This window comes from Poecilia reticulata, chromosome 10 (genome assembly GCF_904066995.2).
Source record: "Poecilia reticulata chromosome 10, P_reticulata-male-v2, whole genome shotgun sequence".
In the NCBI taxonomy this organism is placed as follows: domain Eukaryota; kingdom Metazoa; phylum Chordata; class Actinopteri; order Cyprinodontiformes; family Poeciliidae; genus Poecilia; species Poecilia reticulata.
The window spans coordinates 9,151,445-9,173,319 of record NC_088839.1 but is presented as its reverse complement, the minus strand read 5'-3'; the positions used below and the strand labels follow the sequence as shown (position 1 = coordinate 9,173,319).

The window sequence follows — 21,875 nt, the reverse complement described above, 5'->3', positions numbered from 1 at the left end:
CAAAAAGACAAACTTGAACTAACTTATGGTCGCAAATAGCATGAATAGTTAAGGTATGGAAACTTAATAACTGTTATTACGATAACATTTAATGTGTTCACAAGCTTTTTGCAGCGTGCCTTTTCAGCAACAACATGCTCACCAATGGGATCGATAAACTAACTGATTAATCAGCTAATTCAGTAAAGAGATGAAATCCTGCATTTCTTATGTATTGAAAACAACCACTTGATATAAAATAAAATCATATTACGATACCTATTTTTACTTTAATTAATATTACAGGCGCCACCTCCTGCTGACCCATGGCTAATGACATACGGTGCATATTGGCAGACACACGTAGCACACCGCACTCAGAGGTCCCTGAAAGGACCTGTGTGAATTACTTATTACAGTCCACCATGAGCCAGAAGGACAGTCGGAGGCAGCCAATTACCTCTTCTCCACGGAGGTGATATTTCTCTCCCACAGCTAAACTAGGTCAACCCCGAACCTCTCTGCCCTCACCTGGGGTGGAACACCACCCTTCATTACACGCACACTCCCAGATGGACACGGCCTGACAAAAGGCACACACTCCGGCTGACGCGAGCGCGCCAAAAGATTTCTCCCGGCCGCTTGACGGGAGGAGAAATAGGCCAAGGCGCGTTGTGATGGATGGGCTGTATGCAGGTCACGCGAGGTGTTAAGAGAGAAATCGCACCTCGTAGGGAGAAGTCTGCCTTTCTCACGCGGCTCGCCGTGATCAATAGACGCTTTCCCGTGCTCTCCTCAACCCCCTGCCACCTCGTAGGAGCCTTCCCAACAACTGGCTAACAAGTAGCAATAAACATTCATAACAGACTCAACTCCTGAGTAGTAAGTCACCGCCGGGGTCCCGTGGTTTGAATGCCACCTGCGAGGGATTTTGATACGATGCTCGCGACACGCAGCGCCGTGGAGGCCATTTGTCATCGTGCTTCAATATCTAAAAAGGGGACCGTGGTGTCAGGAAGCACTTGCTTTCTGCGGTGCCTTCCCAACCTTTCCGGTTCTATAGCAAACATCATCTCCAACTATCAGTGTCATATGGTGAGGTGTAGAAGGACCCCCAAAGCAGCCCTTTTAAATGTCAATGGCAGCCGGTTCTGCGCAGCACATCTGTTCATCTTTGGGCGTCGGAGTTATATATAGTCTACCATATCCATGTAACCAACTGTTAAGGGGGGGGATCGTTGCCTCCAGTGACATTTTTAATGGATTACAGTGTTCCTGACAAAGATCAGCCAAATCCTCCCTCCTCTAATTCCCCACCTCTGCTCTTCATATTTCCCTTCATCTCTTAAACCGACACATCTTGTCCTCTCCTCCTCTCTCGTTTTCCAGATGTTTATTTTTCAGAACACTGTGATTTCCCCCCTCGCTCCATCTCCGTATCACCTTTTCCCTTCCTGCATTGCACCTGTCTCTGCTGAGCCTGTTTGCAGAAGAGAAATAGTGTTGATAGATGGACTGATAAAGAGCTCGATCCACATCTTCCTGATTGTTTCACGCTGCATTCGGGGGAGCCAGCCAAATTAATGAGTTTTTTTGTTAGCTTATTAAATTAATTAGCTGTATAAATTCATCAATTCACACTGTTTAATATTCTGTCTACAAAAGCAAGAATCTGTTGCAGTCTAAATGTTTAAATTATTCAAAAATAAGCTGCCATACAGCGGTTTAATCGTTTGGGCATGTATGGAAATTATATCACCCGGTTAAACTCTGATTATGATGGATCATTTCTTATTGTTATAACTCCTCAGCTAATCTCAATCTTTTACTGTCTTACTGTCTTTCTCAACCCAATAGAGCACTTATTGGGATGTTGATGAATTGTGAATTAACGCATTTACTTCGGAGCATAAAACCCTGTTTGTTGTTGTTTAGGAAAACATACTGCTCTGCTCAGAAATATATGCTGCAAAAACGTTTCTTGGTCTCTGTACAACATTTAACTTCAGCCTCCACAGCGCATAGCGCATCAGAGACGTTTTGTCCACAAATATGAATTATTTCAAATCATCGAGAGGTCATCAGCAGTTTCTAAACGCATAATATATTTTTATAATATCTTAATACTTCCCAAATACGAATTTATCTTTATTTGAGTAATTATGCAAAGATTATGATCTATAGCTTTCGCTTCGTAGCTCAGTTCCAGTTTTTAGGAAAACTTTTACTGCATCGAAAAGGTTCAAACTGCAAAGCCACGGAGCAGAAAAGAGTAAAGATTGAGGTTAAAACAAGACTCTTTACGTCACACTGTAAACTCACAACATTGATATATTTGTATTATTTATGGTCCATGATGTTGAGACATCAAACATCTTGCTTTAAGTTTAACCTCATGCCTAGAAAGTTGTCAAGTGATTACTTGGGAGTTAATGTGTTGTCCCCTCTAGGTGTCTGAGAAATCCACACCAATCAATAACGCTGCACACAAACGGTGTTTATATACATTATTCCATACATTATGAACCATGAAAGACTGACTTTAACTGCAGACTGTAAAACGAGAACAGCCGTCTCTTGCAACATGAAGCAACATCCGCTTTTCTAGGTGTGAATCAAATTTTTTTTTTCTACACTTCCATGGTAATGCATCCTTTTAGTGGGAAATGCTTTTCAACTCTTGCTGCTCCCCATCCACAGTAGATAAATCTGCAGGAGTTAGTCGCCTCTTATTCAGGTTGAGACAAATGTGATTAAATTAAGAGGATGCCGAAAACCATTGGCCGTTTATGTTGACCCAGGCACCATCTTCTGTAAAAAGCAAAGGTGGCGACGGCCTCTATTCAGACACCCTACTAGAGTCCACCTGAATGTCCTGATCAGGAACAAGGCAGCACAGGTGAGTCCAACAGGATCTGGGAACAGTAATACCCAGAATGCGGATATAGTTCTTACTTTGGAGGGACAGCGTAGGTCTAAAGAGCATCACTGGCAACCTTGGATGTCCAGAGCATCCCCAGCTAAAAGCCTTGGGTATTCCAATAACTCCATCCAGTAAAGTTTCTTAAAGAAACTTTTCTTTAACATGTAAATTGGCTGTCAACTGTGATCCATTAACATTTGAAACACACTTTTAGATTGGGGCCACTCTGTGGCAAACTTGATCTATAAGCAATAATAACTAACTTCAAGGCAACAATGGCCAGTCGCCCAGAGAGCTCGTCTTATTACAGCTCCACTCTGACGTTTTAAGAAGTTGAATTGTAGAAGTTTCACTTTGAATAAACCAGAATAAACAGATTGTGCTCTTAACTTTTTAATGGCTTTCTGGTCTTTAGGAACTCTGGCCCATCGTAACGTTTATACCAAAATAGAAGTATTTTTCATTCAAGAAGTGGGAAGAGAAAGGATTGGTGCTAAGCAAGCATTGGCCAGGGTTTGCCACCAAAAAATAAAAAATCAGCCACCTTACTGTGAGCAAATGGTTAAGTAAGTGTGAAGTAGCAGGCAGGCTCTCGAGCGCAGACATCCCATAGGTGTTACACACTTTTCACTGTACTCCAATCTTTGCAGTGACGCATTATTGACAAAACAAATTTCTTCATCCCACTGACTCTGAACTAAAACAGCGAAATGAAAGCTTATGGAAAATTGCACCTGCATGCAAGAATCTGCAAAACACCCCGTGGGAAACGGTTCCGGCGGCCGGGTTTGCCTCCGAGCCTGTGCAGAGAGAAGGAAGTGGAGCAGCAACAGAGAGAAAACCACAAATTCATTTTGCCACTTAGAGTTTTTTCTACGACTAATCATCCATCCATCCATGTGTAACTGGATCTTTTCTGCACTGTGCTGGATTTATTGAATAATTAGGCCGGGGCACGGTTTTTCCTTGAAATCGGTGGTTCCCCAGTTTATTCTGACGAGAACAACAAAACAGAAAACAACCGTGTTATCGGCCGCCAAGTCCTCTCCCGCAGGACAAACTTGACAAAAGGGCAGGGCTTCAGGGGCGCAAACAATTTAACAGCAATACCACAGAAGAAGAAATAAAGAGAAAGGGCTCCTGATCTTAAAGTCACACGGTTATAACAATGATGGCGTTTTCTAAGGAGTTTACAGTCAGGGTAAGGAACAATCCAAATAACAACAACAACAAAAAAAAGACATGTTGTGTATTTATAGCAAAATAGAAATACAACCCGGTTATATATGCACACAATAAATATGCTAAACACAATTTTATGCACCATTATTTAAACTTTATTTTGAAGATCCTGTGGATTCAATGTGAACTCAGAAATCTGAAATCTTTTTCAAATGCTGACTTATAAAATTGGGGATCTTTACACTTTACAGAATCAAACCATTTCATTGGACCTCTGAGGATGTGTGTCCAAAACATACTGGTACTGCATTGATTTTTTTTAACATGTTCCTTTAGTGCTTGGATGCATAAAATGAAGGAAAGACATTCATGATTCATGTTGTGTTGGTCCATCTTTTGGTGCTAAAATAGCCCAACCATTGCAGTGGTCCAGGCCTTTAACTGGACGACGAAAAAACAGACCCTAAGATTTTAGTACTAGATCCTTTAAGTCCTGCAAATTGGATTGATTTCTTTCTTTTGCATAGCAGGCGACACAGATGCTGGACAGGGTCATAATTTTGGTTTCAGATGCCAAATTTTATGCCTCCAACTTGTTAAGCTTCCTAAACCTGTTTTGAACCACTTTTTTTTTTTTTTTTTGCAGAGCATAGTCTTTCTTATAAAATAGTCCGCAATTATTAGTGAATATCATTTCCAAGAAAGAGTTCACATGACCTGCAGCAGTTCTTTGGTAGCTAGTTTGCATACATATTATTGGCAGGACTCAATGTTTCTGAGCAGAACATTCCCCAAAGCATCAGACCACCTGTACCGCCTTTTTGTTTATTTATCCCCCCCCATAATGCACCCTGGTACCATGTGTTCCAAAATGGCATGCAGTCATCCACAAGATGAAAATGAAGACATGATTCATCAGATCAAGCTAACTTCTTCCAGCACTCTGTGTTCCAGCTCTGATGCTCTGATTGGTGGACAGCATGGACCCACCGATTAATCTGCCATTCTTCAGCTGCCCGTACGCAACACACTGTAGTATATTGCATATTCGGAAACCTGTTTTAATAAAAGCCAGCTTTGGTTTCCTCGATAATTTAAGCTACGGTGGCTCGTCTGTTGGAAGAAAACCACATGGGCTAAGCTTTCACTCCCAAGGTGCATTGATGAGCCAGATTGTGAGCCAGTCATCGCAATCTGGCCATTGTCAAACTTGTTAGCTTCCTTACGTTTAGCCACTTTTTCCTGTTTCTAACTCATTAGCTTTAAAGTTGTTAGTTAGATGTAATCGATCTACTAACAGGTTCCATGAGCACAACATTATCAGGGTTATTCACTTTACCTGTTTAGGTGTGTAATATGGTGTGTATTATTATCAGTTTGTATTGCAGTTAGCCTGTTAAACTGGGAGCAGCATTTAGCAAATCCCTTTGCTTTTCAGTCTTGGAACCGGAACATGGCTAAATTGGGTTGGACAGCGTTCCCAGATCAGAGCTCAGAACTCCACACTCAGCAACATTAACACGTTGGTAAAAAATAAAACACACCAGCATTTCATGCTATATTCATTATAGGAGATTATACTGGGTTATACTGTAAACATCGATTCATTTTCATCTGTTTCAACTCTTTTTTGAACTCGTTCGGGTCAAGTGGAAATTTTCCGAGATCTTCAGACGTCACACTGTGGCAATTTTACAAAGTGGACTTATTTAAAAAATAAAAATAAAAAAATGTTCCATTTACAAGTTCTTTATTTCTGGATTCTGGGCAAATGTAAAGTTAAAGAGACTGTTCAGAGAGCTAATCAAACTTAGTCTTTAATTAAGAATAGATTAACATACCAAAATGGAAAATTGCTATGTGTAAAACTCGAGATCCTTTTTCAGAGCACTGCACTTATCTTTTTCACATTACAGCCTCACTATTACAGGGCACAATATCAGCCAAATTGTTTTGGCAGTTACTTAAAACAAATACAACACTCAGCAAAAGAAGTGTAATGTATAAATAGCTTTTCTTTTTCTTTTTTTTTTTTGCTGAAGTGCCAGTAGCAGCTTGCTGTAATAGCATGAAATGGGCCGTTATTTAAAAGACCGATTCCCCCCTCTAATCATCCTCTGAAAATCCTGTTACATTATAAATATGCTTCGCACCAAAATGGTGAGAAGACTTTTTTTTTAGTTTGCAGTCCATCCGTGTTTGTTGCTACTGGGAAATAGCCAATTTGCTCCTGAAGTGCCCTTTTGCAGCCAATTTGGGCTAAACAGAGGTGTAGCGGTGACCAATCTTAGGCGATTTAATACCAGCAGAACAGTATGGGAGCTACAGTTGGTCTTGACCCCATCAAACACGCGCGGCGGGAAGCACCGCCGGTCAGTGGAGTGGTCAGTGGGACTGCAGACCCTTATTGAAACGCCGTGGTTCTTCTTCCGAGGGCCTGACCCGACTCACGCATTAGCCGCGGGAAACCTTTCTCCTTTCTGGAGATCTCGCCGGAGCCTGTTGGCTTTCATCTGTATAGATTTCAATTTATCCATCGCCTTCTTCAAAATCACATCAGTTCCATCACTTCCCACTTATGCATTCTAAATAGAAAACTCAGAGAGTAAGGAAGAAAATTTACTCAACTGCTTCTACGGGAAAAAAAAAAAAAAAGTCAGTGCTCAATTGAATTGAATCGAATTGAAGTGTAACCAGAGGACTAACACAGTATATCTGATGTTCTCAGATAACAGGTTGATGCCTGAGATTGGAGGGCGTTCTAATACCTGAAAGTGTATGAGGCTCAATTTTTCCCTCAGTCTGAGTCAATATTAATAAGGTTTGATCTTTATCTGATCTCTTCACCCCACCAAGGAGAATATAGATGAGATCAGTGCTCTGTTTGAGCAGCGGTTCGATACATCTCAAGCTCAATAACACACATCAGGCAGCCAGAACAGGATATGGCTCCGTTGAAAATGCTTAAGAAAGATTGTGGGTGGCATTTTGATTGAGATTTCAACTCCAAAAGAAAAGAAAAGAAAAAGGGGGGAAAAAACCAACTTTTAATAAATGCCTACTCAAATAGGATTATGTCTCTCCACATGACTTTGGAGTAACGGACACCATGATCGGCTTACTCTGGGAGCCAAGTCAAATAGAAACGCACGCCGTGCTAGAGCCTGCAGAGCTTGATCTCAATCTGCATGTCCCCTCTGTCTCTTCTAGATTTAGACTTCTGCAAAGCTGGGCAGATAAGGAGCCCCGACTACCACATCCATCAGCAGCAACCGCAGCAGCAGCCGCGGCAGCATCAGGAAGAGGAGGAGGAAGCACTGTGCACCGGACCGGCGGCTCACGTCCACAGTCGCGGGTACTCGCTCGGCGTCGGGTCCGACGTGGACACGGAGCCGGAGGTGGACCCGTCTCCCGCTCACGGCCTGCAGCACATGTGGATGCGCGGCCTCAAGTCCGAGCAGAGCTCCTGCCTGACCAGCCGCGCCAACTCGGCCCTGTCCCTCACCGACACGGAGCACGACAGGAAGTCTGAGCCCGACAACGGTGAGTGCAGAGAGCGTTAGAAACAACGGTGCTGACGGGGGGATTAACAGGATGTGGAGGAATACCGAGGGTTTCAAAGGTTTGGGTGTAAAACTGATGAAAAGTCCAGTTGAGAAGCCAATGGAAAAGCCGATGCGTGCAGCATTGTTGCAATACATGTGTGATCCTGGAACGCTAAATCATTTCGTTTTTGGTCACATTTTGTTCATGGAGTTTTAAGTTACAGCTACGACACAGTTGTAAATTGTTTTCTACCAGTAGAAAACAAGATCTCACAAGACGAGATATTGCAAAAATTAAAACACTGCACTTCTCTTTAAAGTAAATTTTATCTTTAAAAAAATCACTTTCAAATACCGCTCAGTAAGTAAATTTCTAAATTAAGTGCAAGATATTAAGTTATGGCAAAGAAGGCGAGTGCTTTGTTGCTGCGTCTATAGATTAGATTCACATTTACTTCACAGGAGTTCTTGACGTATCCTGTTGTGTTGACACAGTCTGCTGTTAAAGGCATTGTGACGAAAAAAACACCGTTTTGCAGTTTGTCTCGGAGCATGCGATTTCTAATCACTGTGAAAAGACTATAATTCAATGGAGACCTCATTTTAAAAAATAGCTTCAAACCCAGACAAATTTGGCATCAAAACATCTCTGCAACTTAAACTCACTATTCCTGGCTTTCTTAAATTATCGGCTGATTTTGAAACCCAAGAGATGATAAAAAGCTTGGGAGATCTCTCAAAACGTCTCGAGACGAAGAGCTGAGAGTAAACAAAACATGGCCGACTGAGAGGAAGCAACGGCGTTAGCTTGTGGATGATATTTAAGAGAAAAAACAACAACACAAAAAGAAGCTTTCAGCATCTACTATCTACTGCGCCGTGGCTGTTGCTTTGTCTTTTATTTTAGATTTGCTCTGTGGTTCCGTCACCTCGCTTTCTAATTGGCTGGACACCGCGTTCAACAGACTGTGTGCTCGGTTGTCCTCATGGGACGCCACACACGCTGCGACGTTGGACCAGGTCAAGCCAGCATGCTGAATATTCCCGATTTTAGACCGGTTGGGGTCCTGACATCTTTCCGCGCGGACCGGATCACTCTTAACACACGGCTGGAATCTCTCTCGAGTTTATCTTAAGGGCCACCCCAGTAACTGAGGCATCCTTAAGATCGTGGGGAAGGTACAGGACAAAAATTGGTATAAAAGTTTTGTTGTGGGAATCAGGGAATAAATTCCAGATGTAATAAGTTGTTTACCGGTTCCGATGTCATGTTCAGTGGCTCTTCCCCTTTGGAGTGCAGCTAAATCGGATGCCACAAGGTCCCTCAACGGTGAAGCAGCACAATATTTCTCATATTTCACAACATGTTGCCTTTTTTCATGAGCTGGATGTGTTTTTATGAAGGATGACGTTTGAAGCCTGTGAAAAGAGTCAGACAACTTCTGTCATTCATATTCACTGCAGTCTCATTATGATAATATAGAATTTCCTGCAACGGAAATACAACAACAACAACACAAAACTCCCCAAAAAACAACATATGACTCTTCACCTTTTTCAAAGGTTTACGTTCCAGCCCTGGGCAATTACATGATTGAAACTCTGGGCTTTTGAACCCATGCTAATGCTCACACTGCACACTCTTTGAAGGCTCTTTGATGTAACTTAATCCAGAAAATGTGCTATAGGTTATTTGGTGAGCTTGCATTTGGAGGTGATCCGCGGGACCGGGGGAAAGTCTAACAGCAGACTTCTACATTGTGTAACTCGAGGGGGAGGAAAAAAAAAAAGGACAGAATATCCATAGCGAACAGGGGGCAGGGTTTGGTTTTCCGCTTCTGAAGAGGAGAAATTGAAGAGGTCACATGGCTATGATGCTTGACTGGCTGCCTGAGGGCAGTTGACAACAGCCTCTGTGGGAAGACTATCGCCTGGAAGGAGGAGGAGAAGCTGAGAGGCGGGGATGGCGATGCAGGGCCAACTAGAGAAGAGTCTGGGTCGGTGCCAGCTAGCTGTCGTGCGCTGCTGGGTTTGGCTGGGCTCCCTGCAGATGGAGAGTTAGTTAGAGGAGCACACAAACAAAAGCCGAGCTCTCCAACCCGTCCCCAAGGGCACTGTCTGTTTATGTGCCGCAAAAAAGGTGGAACAAATTCAGTTGCTGAGAAGAGAAAGGGGTGACACAGGACGAGAGAGAGAGGGAGAGAGAGGGTGAAAAAAAAGGAAGAAAGAATTAGAGATGGAAAGAATAAGAGACAGGCAGAGCAAGAAATGCAAATGAGAGAATAGAAATGGTAATGTAATGGTATAATTAGAATGAGAATAAAAGAAAATGAGCAGCAGAGGTTAAAACAGGTGAAGGAGAAGCTGGCTTTGACTGTAAGATGGAGATTTAGAGCGCTGAGACTGACACCGAGACTGGAGAAGAGGTAGAGTTTTTTTTTTTTTTTAAGATGCGGCTGTTTGTGTCATGCCCGGGGGCCATGGGGAGGGGTGCAGTTTAATGACCGGCAGGCCGGACGGACAGACGTGCGGTAAGCCTGGAAGTAAAATCCAGCGACGCGAGGCAGGTGAGACTGTGAAGGGAGCTGGGAGGGCCCGCAGCATTACATGCTAATCAATTTGTGATGGCTGCGTGCATATGCAGAAAAGCTATTACCGTTTAGCACGAGGAGCTCCAGCCTCATTGGGGGGGGGGGGGTTTAGAGGGAAAAAGCCCCAAAAATGTCGACGGCAGCAGCAGAGAGAGAGAGAAGGGGGATGTTCAGATGAGAACTGCACTAGGACGGATGAAGTGACAGGAGTGAAAAGGGGGATTTGAATGTTCAAAGCACTTGGCTTTTCTGCAACGGTGCACCAGGAAAGCTGGTTTATGCACGGATTTCATACGTCGCATGACGTACGTCCCACCGCTCTGCAAACTTTAACATGTTCTCGTGGGGCGCTCCCCCCTCATGCTTAAGGATTCATCACTTATCAACTTTTCACACTGTCTTTCATTTCCACCAAAATCTTCTACGCGTGGAATTCTTACTGGAATTCTTTTTTTTGCGATTGACTATCACAAAGATGTACATAATTGTGAAGTGGAAGAAAAAGCATGCATGGTTTAAAAGAAAAATCTATAAAGTGTTTGCTCTGGAGTGCGGCCTTCATCGCTCTGCTGTTGCTGTTTAGTGAAGGCCTGACAGGTTTGTTTGAGAATTTTATTTTTTTATCAAACAGCATCAGAAGAACCGATGGACACAGCAGACGGGTCATGGTTATCGCTGTAGAGAAATTGAAATCATTGTTTGGGTATGAGGCATAACTTCACACATCAGATCAGGCCTGGGAAATGAATCTACGCCCATATTTATGACAATGACTGGTGTGTGTCTGTGTTTTAGGTGTTTTTTAAAAGATAAAAAGTTTTTTTTTTGTTTTTTTTGAGCGAGCTATTCTGATGTCCCTCATGTCCTGGAGGTCATTTGTGGCCCTTGGACTAATCTGATAGTTTTTGTTGGCCTCCAACTGCAGTTTAACAGTGACATAAAGTTGACCGGTCCAGGGTGGGTGTTTGATGCAGATGATGACTTTTCATTTTTTATTAGGGTGAAATTACAATGGAAAACGTTACATGTGACAAAAAGTGTTTGTCTTTTTTATAATCAAACTTTTACGACAAGCAGAACCTAAATACAGGGCGATTCTGGAAAAAAATCTAATTGAGGATCAGTGGCAACGTTTGAAACCACTCCCCACAGGCGTTCTCCAGCCAAACTGCTATCTTTTGCTGTTGCAAAACCTGGCAAAAGACGTGGAATTACATGCTGTCGTAACCCCACTGCCACGCACCGAGTCAAATGGACACGTTTCAGACTTATTTTGTGAAAAACACTTCTCGATTTTCCCTCTACTTCACAATTATCTACTGCCGCTGCCCATCGCCCAGAAACCCAACGAGAAACGCAGCGGTTTGTGATTAAAACATGGCAAATTTTCACGGGGGCTTGAATACTATGCAAAGCAGCGTATACCTCTTTCTCATCTGCAATGCCTTTCTGTATTTTCTCTCTCTCTCTCTCTCTCTCTCTCTCTCTCTCTCTCTCTCTCTCTCTCTCTCTCTCTCTCTCTCTCTCTCCAGCCTATTTATTCTCATCCTCTTCCTGTCCATCTCGTTGTGACACACGACCAGGTGTGTCCATGCGTGCCGTCCTCTAATGGGAAATGCATTATGGATGTCACATTTCTTTCCATCAGCACAACAAAGTCTCCCACGCCCCCCGCTCCCCGTGTTTCCAGTGATAATGAAAGTTAGAGCCACTCGCGAAAAAAGATGCCGGCTGGAATCAAAAAGCCGGCGTCCCTGCCAAAAAATGAAAGCGCATTTTAAGTCGGACCGACCTCGCTGTCCCTTTTGTCTTCAGAGTTTGTCCCCCCCTCCCTCCCAAACCCATTAATGATGTCAGCTTCAAATTGGCAGGAATCCTTTTGTTCCCCGTCTGATTGAAGCTGACAAGTCAATTTAGTTGCTCACCGTGTGTGTGCGCGTGTGTGCATGTGTGTGTGGGGGTGTGTGTGTGTGTGTTTGTTTGCAGGTGTGTGGGGGAAAAAATAGACAGAGGGCACAACAGATTAAGAAAGAATGAAAGAAAACTAAAATCTGTTTGCGCCACGTTTTCACAATGTCTGGACACCTTGTACGCGCATGCGTGTGTGTGCGTGTGTGTGTGTGTGTGTGTGTTGGCACAGGTGAATTAACAGGACATTTCGCCTGTATACACGCAACACTAACGGGACATTTTGAATTAGTGGGACAGTGCCGATGTCCTCATAATTCTTGCAACGTAAAAATGATTGGAGGGGGTTTTAATGGATGCCAAAGGGTTAAATTCCAAAAATCAGGCAAAGTCCCAATAATTCACATTTACATGACATTTGTGTATAACCTGTGTATCGATATGGCGCCCCGGGTGGTAACTTTGGGTATTGCACTTGCTCATGAATAATTCACACATGTGTATTTTTTAGACACGCTGATTGGCTAGCACATGGGAGTCCCTGTAATGAAGGTTTTTGTGGGGAAAATGTGTGTTAGATAACAATTCTCCTTAAAATATGCTACTTTATTGAATGCAAATCTGGCTAAATTAAACCACTGATTATTTTAGAGGTACTAAATCTGTAGCTTGCTGTTGGGTGATTCATTTCAGCAAAGTTAATCTTTAATCTATGGTTTTATAGTATACTGAAGGATGTAAGAGGATTAATAATATCGAGACTAAAAATGTCAGTGGCCTAATAATATGGTATTACTGACCATAGCATATTTTTGCATAGTAATTAAATGTAAATTAAATGTTGAATGATTAAAAGGTAGCTGTTAATAAATATTGGGAGATTGGAAGATAATTATCACATGCAAATGTAATTGTTTAGGTGTAGGGACAAACCTTACCCAACTAAATCCTAATCTACAGTGATGCAACTCACTAGAGGTTGGAGATTTGATGAGAAAATTTTAATTTTACTAAGAAGAGACTTAGACTTGTCAGAGGTTGTGTGAACATTTCTGGATAACACCTTTTTATCCATATATACAGTGAATCTGGAAAGTATTCACAACGTTTCACTTTTTCATGTTTGGTTGTTATAACTTTTTTCCAAATTGTATTAATCCCTTTCCTCAAGATTGATAACACAAATGTCCTATTATGACACGATGTGTGAAAAAGTGTGTGATTTTTGCAAACTAACTAAAAACAGAATTACTAACAAATTACATTTAAATACATAAGTATTCACAGCCTTCATCATGAAGCTCAAAATAGAGCTATTTTTACTGATAATTGCAGAGATTAAGTTCTACAACTTAAATAGAGTCCACTTGTAATGAATTCTGTTAATTTGATTAGGTCTGGAAATGCACACACCTGTCTGTATAAAGTCCCAAAATGGACAATGTTTGTATGCAAACACCAAGCATGAAATCAAATACATTGTCTGTAGACCTCAGAGACAGCATTGTTTTGAGGCAAACATCTGGGGAAGGATATTAAAAATTATGTTGCTTTGAAGTCCCCAATGAGCTCAGTGGCCTCCTTCATTCATAAATGGAATCAGTTTGGAACAACTAGGGCTCTCTATAGAGCTTGTTGGTTGTCTAAATTGAGTGATCAGGAGATAAGGGCCTTAGTCAGGAAGGTAACCAATGTTCCTCTTTTGATAGAGGAGAACCAAGAATCTGACCCCTGGCTACAGAAGCTGGCTCTTGGGATGTGGAATGTCACCTCTCTGGTGGGGAAGAAGCCTGAGCAGGTGTGCAAGGTTGAGAGGTTCATCTTGAAATAGTCTGTCTTACCTGCTTATTGCCATGGAGTTGGAATTGATGATGCCATCATACACCTGCTTTATCAAACCCACTGTCATCTGGACAAAGCAGGCAGCACTTTGATGATCATGTTCTTTGATTTCTCAAGTGCATTTAACACAATTCAGCCTGATCTGCTCTGTGAGAAACTCCAGAAGACACAGATGGAGCCCCCAACAATCAACTGGATCTATGACTACCTCACAAACAGACCACAGTTTGTGAGACTGAAGGACTGTGTGTCTAACCAGGTGGTCAGCAACACAGGAGCTCCACAGGGCACTGTACTCTCACCATTCCTTTTCACTCAGTACACGTCATGCTTCCAGCATAAGTCTGACTTCTGTCACCTATGAAACTACTCGAATGACTCTGCAGTTGGGGGATGTATCAGAGATGGACAAGAGGCTGTGGCTGGGGATGACTGAAGATGATTATCCACAAAGGGATTTTGCATAAAATCAAAAAAGATGTTTTAGACAATGCTGACCATCCCATTATTTCAAATCCGAATCTCTTCAGCCAGATGTTTCTTCAGATTGGTTGTAAAACGGACTGCTACAGGAGATCTTTCTTGGCCACAATCTATCATAACTCCTTAATTAGTTACATCAACATTTAATTTCCTTTTTGAATAAGCAAACTATTTTTAAATTTAATTGAATAAAGACCCAATGAGATCAAGATATACACCAGAGGTCACTAATAGGCGGACCCTGGTCTGCATCTAGACTAAAATTATGTCTTATGCAAACCCAAAACTGAACCAAAACAAAAATAGCAACCTAAAATCTTGTTGAGCACTGTCTGATTTACTGGCACAGCTTTTACAATCTAAGCAGATTTATCCCTGAAGGAACAATCTGTAAGGACTGATCCTTACACGTTCTGGCTCCAAAGGGCTACTATTCTCAAAGCTTTCACAGCTCTGAGGTAAGTAGCCCTGCAAATCTTAATTATATTTGGTTCCACACACAACTGTGAGCCAGCTTTCTCCACAATGAATATTATAAAAACCAAATATTGTTCCTGGCTCACCAATGAGCACATCCACACATGCATGAGACTGGTTCTGACATCATTCTAGCACAGGTTAAAATTCTGGCATGACAAGCAAGCACTCACTTCTGTCACTGAAAGCAAAATAAGTGATCTAAGTCTAAAAATGTTCAGTTATAAATATGTTCATTTTTAAATAGTTTAAGTCCAGATGGTAAACAAAAATATAAATCAAGCTTTCTTCTATTAGTTTTTTTCTGAGGTCATTCACTTGTGAACATGCAGTTTTCTTGTTTTACTTAGGTTCTTCTTTTGACTTGACATCCTACTTTTACTCAGTGAATGAGAGAACATCAAACATGAGAAATCAGACATACATATTCAGCTCCCTGTTTCATGACAATAAATATTGTCAAAAAGTACTTGAATATGACAGAATCCATTCAATTTGAAAAGCAAATCAAGGCATACAGACACTGAAAAAACTGCCCAGCTACTAAATTTTAAGTTGTATATATTTTATTTTTCTCTTCAGACCTTGGCATTATGAAATATTGCTAAGATATCATGAATTGAATACCCCTGATATACACAATTGCACATACTATATAACTTTGGTCACTATGGAAATGATACCTGTAATAATTTTGGAAATCACTTTCATAAAGGTCTACGGTAGTGGATAAATAATAAATCTATCACAAAACCTAGTGAATGATTTGTTCATCAAAGAACACCTAATTGGAGAGAGGAAAAGGGGTGGAGCTTTAACCCCTCCCCCTCTGTCATTTTCCTCCCAAGACTGATGTTGCGCTCTCTGTGAGGAATGAACAATTCTGCGCTGCAACTTGGACGGATGTGGAGAAGTATGTAGGTAAGTCTTTCTTAAAGTAATTTGAACACAAGCAAGGTTGGCAAAGTTTTACTGATATTTGCAATGTGACCAACATATATTTTCATGCAGCACTTCCTAATTAAGGCACCGCTAATGAGCAAAAGCTAGCTTGTGTTGAGAACAGGTGACCACTTAGAACAAGGTTTAAACACGCCATGTGTTAAATGGAATGACCATTTAAAAACAGGAATTAGAATGTTACATTTGTCTTAAAATTGAGTCAATGCCAACTAGAAACAAAAATGGCAACATGGGCTAATGGCTGCTCACTTCAGTTATGATGTTAGCATGTGCAGCTAACCTTGTTTACTGTTTTACATATTCATTTTATATATGTTCAAGAATAATTTCATTATAGAACACAATAATTCACAGTGCATAGCTCATAATCCATATCTCTTTTTTGCAATTTATGGTGCAGTTAATGTAAAAATAAATAAATAAATATTACCAGAAGTTTTTTCATAAGAAAGTTTAAATAGCCAGATCATTCAACAGTTTCACATGGTGTGATTTAAACCTTTTTTGATGTTTTCCTTATTAACTAGTGCTTTCAAAATATTTTGTAGGCTATTTTGTTGGGTAAGTTAAACAAATATGAAAATATGAAACCAGCTGCAACTGAGGTTAAGAGAAGTGCAGTCCTATGTTAATTTCCACGATTGTTTTAAGAACACTTTTGGAGCTATTTATTCTTTATTTTCCTTATTCATTGAACTGTTTGCCGTCTACTCCTAAGGTGTGTGTTTGACACAGTCCCAGCAATGGTTATTCCTGACAAGGCACAGAATTCCTAAGACTGTGCATAGATAACCCGAAGAGTAATATTGTTTTCTATCACGAGGGCCTTGCTAAAAATACTTTGGCCAATTGGATTACCTAGCATTGCCTTAGCTCTGTATATAGTGTTAATCTATCTTGAAGTTAATATTAAATGAAACTTAATGATTCGTTTGGTGTCTTCTCCACAGGTTTCTGCTCACTGTGACAAAACTGCAGGTGAAGAACCGATGGGATCACTGTCCTTATCTCTTGAAACACAGGTGAACAGCTGTCTGACTTGGAAATATTTGTAATTTATCTGACAGGTATTTTAGTGGACATGGGTTTTTGAGAGAGTAGACACAGTCCCAAAAATGCTTATTCCTGTCAGGGCACAGCATTATGAGGACTGTGTATAGATGACCCGAAGAGTAATATTGTTGGCAATCACTAGGACCATGCTTAAAATACTATTGCCAAACAACTTTCCTAGCTTTACCATAGCTCTTTATACAGTTTCTCTCTATAGTGTTCTAACGTAAAGACAATATTAAATTAATCTTAATGACTCAATTGCTGTCTTCTCCACAGGTTTTGGCTCACCCTGACAGAACTGTAGGTGATGAACCGATGGGATCACTATCCTCATCTCTTGAACCACAGGTGAACAGCTGTCCGACTTGGAAATCTTTGTAAATTTTCTAACAGGCATTTTAATGGACATGTGTTTCTGAGAGAGTAGACACAGTCCCAGCAATGCTTGTTCCTGTCAAGAGACAGCATTATGAGGACTGTGTATAGATGACCCGAAGAGTAATATTGTTGGCAATCACTAGGACTTTGCTTAAAATATTATTGCCAAACAACTTTCCTAGCTTTCCATAGCTCTATTGACAGTGTTATTCGATAGTGTTCTACCTTGGTGTTAATTTTAAATGAATCTTAATAAGTCGTTTGCTGTCTTTTCCACAGGTTTCTGCTCACCCTGACAGAACTGTAGGTGATGATCCGATGGGATCACTGTCCTCATCTCTTGAACCACAGGTGAACAGCTGTCCGACTTGGAAATCTTTGTAATTTGTCTGACAGGTATTTTAGTAGACATGGGGTTTTTGAGAGTGTAGACACAGTCCCAGCAATGCTTGTTCCTGTCAAGGGACAGCATTATGAGGACTGTGTATAGATGACCCGAAGAGTAATATTGTTGGCAATCACTAGGACCTTGCTTAAAATACTATTGCCAAACAACTTTCCTAGCTTTACCATAGATCTTTATACATTGTCTCTCTATAGTGTTCTAACGTAAAGACAATATTAAATTAATCTTAATGACTCAATTGCTGTCTTCTCCACAGGTTTTGGCTCACCCTGACAGAACTGTAGGTGATGAACCGATGGGATCACTATCCTCATCTCTTGAACCACAGGTGAACAGCTGTCCGACTTGGAAATCTTTGAAAATTTTCTGACAGGCATTTTAATGGACATGTGTTTCTGAGAGAGTAGACACAGTCCCAGCAATGCTTGTTCCTGTCAAGGGACAGCATTATGAGGACTGTGTATAGATGACACATAGAGTAATATTGTTGGCAATCACTAGGACCTTGCTTAAAATATTATTGCCAAACAACTTTCCTAGCTTTCCATAGCTCTATTGACAGTGTTATTCGATAGTGTTCTACCTTGGTGTTAATTTTAAATGAATCTTAATAACCCGTTTGCTGTCTTTTCCACAGGTTTCTGCTCACCCTGACAGAACTGTAGGTGATGATCCGATGGGATCACTGTCCTCATCTCTTGAACCACAGGTGAACAGCTGTCCGACTTGGAAATCTTTGTAATTTGTCTGACAGGTATTTTAGTAGACATGGGGTTTTTGAGAGTGTAGACACAGTCCCAGCAATGCTTGTTCCTGTCAAGGGACAGCATTATGAGGACTGTGTATAGATGACCCGAAGAGTAATATTGTTGGCAATCAATAGGACCTTGCTTAAAATACTATTGCCAAACAACTTTCCTAGCTTTACCATAGATCTTTATACATTGTCTCTCTATAGTGTTCTAACGTGAAGTCAATATTAAATTAATCTTAATGACTCAATTGCTGTCTTCTCCACATGTTTCTGCTCACCCTGACAGAACTGTAGGTGATGAACCAATGGGATCACTGTCCTCATCTCTTGAACCACAGGTGAACAGCTGTCCGACTTGGAAATCTTTGTAATTTGTCTGACAGGTATTTTAGTACACATGGGTTTTTGAGAGTGTAGACACAGTCCCAGCAATGCTTATTCCTTTCAGGGGACAGCATTATGAGGACTGTGTATAGCTGACCCGAAGAGTAATATTGTTGGCAATCACTAGGACCATGCTTAAAATACTATTGCCAAACAAATTGCCTAGCTTTACCATACCTCTTTCTATAGTGTTGTAACTTGAAGTCAATATTAAATTAATCTTAATGACTCGTTTGCTGTCTTCTCCACAGGTTTCTGCTCATCCTGACAAAACTGTAGGTGAAGAAACGTTGGGATCACTATCCTCGCCTCTTGAACCACAGGTGAACAGCTGTCCGACTTGGAAATCTTTGTAAATTTTCTGACAGGCATTTTAGTGGACATGTGTTTCTGAGAGAGTAGACACAGTCCCAGCAATGCTTAATCCTTTCAGGGGAGAGCATTATGAGGACTGTGTATAGATGACCCGAAGAGTAATATTGTTGGCAATCACTAGGACCTTGCTTAAAATACTATTGCCAAACAACTTTCCTAGTTTTCCATAGCTCTATTGCCAGTGTTACTCAATAGTGTTCTACCCAGGTGTTAATTTTAAATTAATCTTAATGACTCGTTTCCTGTCTTCTCCACAGTTTTCTGCTCAAGCTGACAGAACTGTAGGTGATGAACCGATGGGATCACTGTCCTCATCTCTTGAACTACAGGTGAACAGCTGTCCGACTTGAAAATATTTGTAATTTGTCTGACAGGTATTTTAGTGGACATGGGTTTTTGAGAGTGTAGACACAGTCCCAGCAATGCTTGTTCCTGTGAAGGGACAGCATTATGAGGACTGTGTATAGATGACCCATAGAGTAATATTGTTGGCAATCACTAGGACCTTGCTTAAAATTCTATTGCCAAACAACTTATCTAGCTTTACCATAGCTCTTTATACAGTGCCTCTCTATAGTGTTCTATCGTGAAGTCAATATTAAATTAATCTTAATGACTCAATTGCTGTCTTCTCCACAGGTTTCTGCTCACCCTGACAGAACTGTAGGTGATGAACCAATGGGATCACTGTCCTCATCTCTTGAACCACAGGTGAACAGCTGTCCGACTTGGAAATCTTTGTAATTTGTCTGACAGGTATTTTAGTGGACATGGGTTTTTGAGAGAGTAGACACAGTCCCAGCAATGCTTCTTCCTGTCAAGGGACAGCATTATGAGGACTGTGTATAGATGACCCATAGAGTAATATTGTTGGCAATCACTAGGACCTTGCTTAAAATACTATTGCCAAACAACTTTCCTAGCTTTCCATAGCTCTATTGACAGTGTTTTTCGATAGTGTTCTACCTTGGTGTTAATTTTAAATGAATCTTAATGACTCGTTTGCTGTCTTCTCCACAGTTTTCTGCTCACCCTGACAAAACTGTAGATGAACAACCGATGGGATCACTATCCTTGTTTCATGAACCACAGGTGAACAGCTGTCCGACTTGGAAATCTTTGTAATTTGTCTGACAGGTATTTTAGTGGACATGGGTTTTAGAGAGAGTAGACACAGTCCCAGTAATGTTTATTCCTGTCAGGGGACAGCATAATGAGGACTGTGTATAGATGACCCATAGAGTAATATTGTTGTCAATCAATAGGACCTTGCTTAAAATACTATTGCCAAACAACTTGCCTAGCTTTACATTAGCTCTTCATACAGTGTCTCTCTATAGTGTTCTAACTTGAAGTCTAATCTGAATGACTCGTTTGCTGTCTTCTCCACAGGTTTCTGCTCATCCTAACAAAACTGTCGGTGAAGAACCAATGGGATCACTATCCTTGTCTCTTGAACCACAGGTGAACAGCTGTCTGACTTGGAAATCTTTGTAATTTGTCTGACAGGTATTTTAGTGGACATGGATTTTTGAGAGAGTAGACACAGTCCCAGCAATGCTTGTTCCTGTCAGGGGACAGCATTATGAGGACTGTGTATAGCTGACCCGAAGAGTAATATTGTTGGCAATCACTAGCACCTGGCTTAAAATGCTATTGCCAAACAACTTATCTAGCTTTCCCATAGCTCTATATACAGTGTTACTCAATAGTGTTCTACCTTGGTGTTATTTTTAAATGAATCTTGATGACTCGTTTGCTGTCTTTTCCACAGGTTTCTGCTCACCCTGACAAAACTGTAGGTGATGATCCGATGGCATCACTGTCCTCATCTCTTGAACCACAGGTGAACAGCTGTCCGACTTGGAAATCTTTGTAATTTGTCTGACAGGTATTTTAGTGGACATGGGTTTTTGAGAGTGTAGACACAGTCCCAGCAATGTTTATTCCTGTCAGGGGACAACATTATGAGGACTGTGTATAGATGACCCATAGAGTAATATTGTTGTCAATCAATAGGACCTTGCTTAAAATACTATTGCCAAACAACTTGCCTAGCTTTACATTAGCTCTTTATACAGTGTCTCTCTATAGTGTTCTAACTTGAAGTCAATATTATATTAATCTTAATGACTCGTTTGCTGTCTTCTCCACAGGTTTCTGCTCATCCTAACAAAACTGTCGGTGAAGAACCAATGGGATCACTATCCTCGTCTCTTTAACCACAGGTGAACAGCTGTCTGACTTGGAAATCTTTGTAATTTGTCTGACAGGTATTTTAGTGGACATGGGTTTTTGAAAGTGTAGACACAGTCCCAGCAATGCTTGTTCCTGTCAGGGGACAGCGTAATGAGGACTGTGTATAGCTGACCCGAAGAGTAATATTGTTGGCAATCACTAGCCCCTTGCTTAAAATGCTATTGCCAAACAACTTATCTAGCTTTCCCATAGCTCTATATACAGTGTTACTCAATAGTGTTCTACCTTGGTGTTAATTTTAAATGAATCTTGATGACTCGTTTGCTGTCTTTTCCACAGGTTTCTGCTCACCCTGACAAAACTGTAGGTGATGATCCGATGGGATCACTGTCCTCATCTCTTGAACCACAGTTGAACAGCTGTCCAACTT

At 41.1% G+C, this 21,875-nt stretch overlaps 1 protein-coding gene across 1 annotated transcript in view; it reads left to right on the top strand.

Moving 5' to 3' along the window:
* tenm1 (teneurin transmembrane protein 1) overlaps positions 1-21,875 on the top strand; it is a 300,581-nt gene that overhangs the window by 23,462 nt on the left and 255,244 nt on the right. The window contains exon 3 of the mRNA XM_081611713.1: positions 7,295-7,627. Coding sequence (XP_081467839.1) covers positions 7,295-7,627 — 333 coding nt within the window. The remainder of the gene's footprint in view (positions 1-7,294; positions 7,628-21,875) is intronic.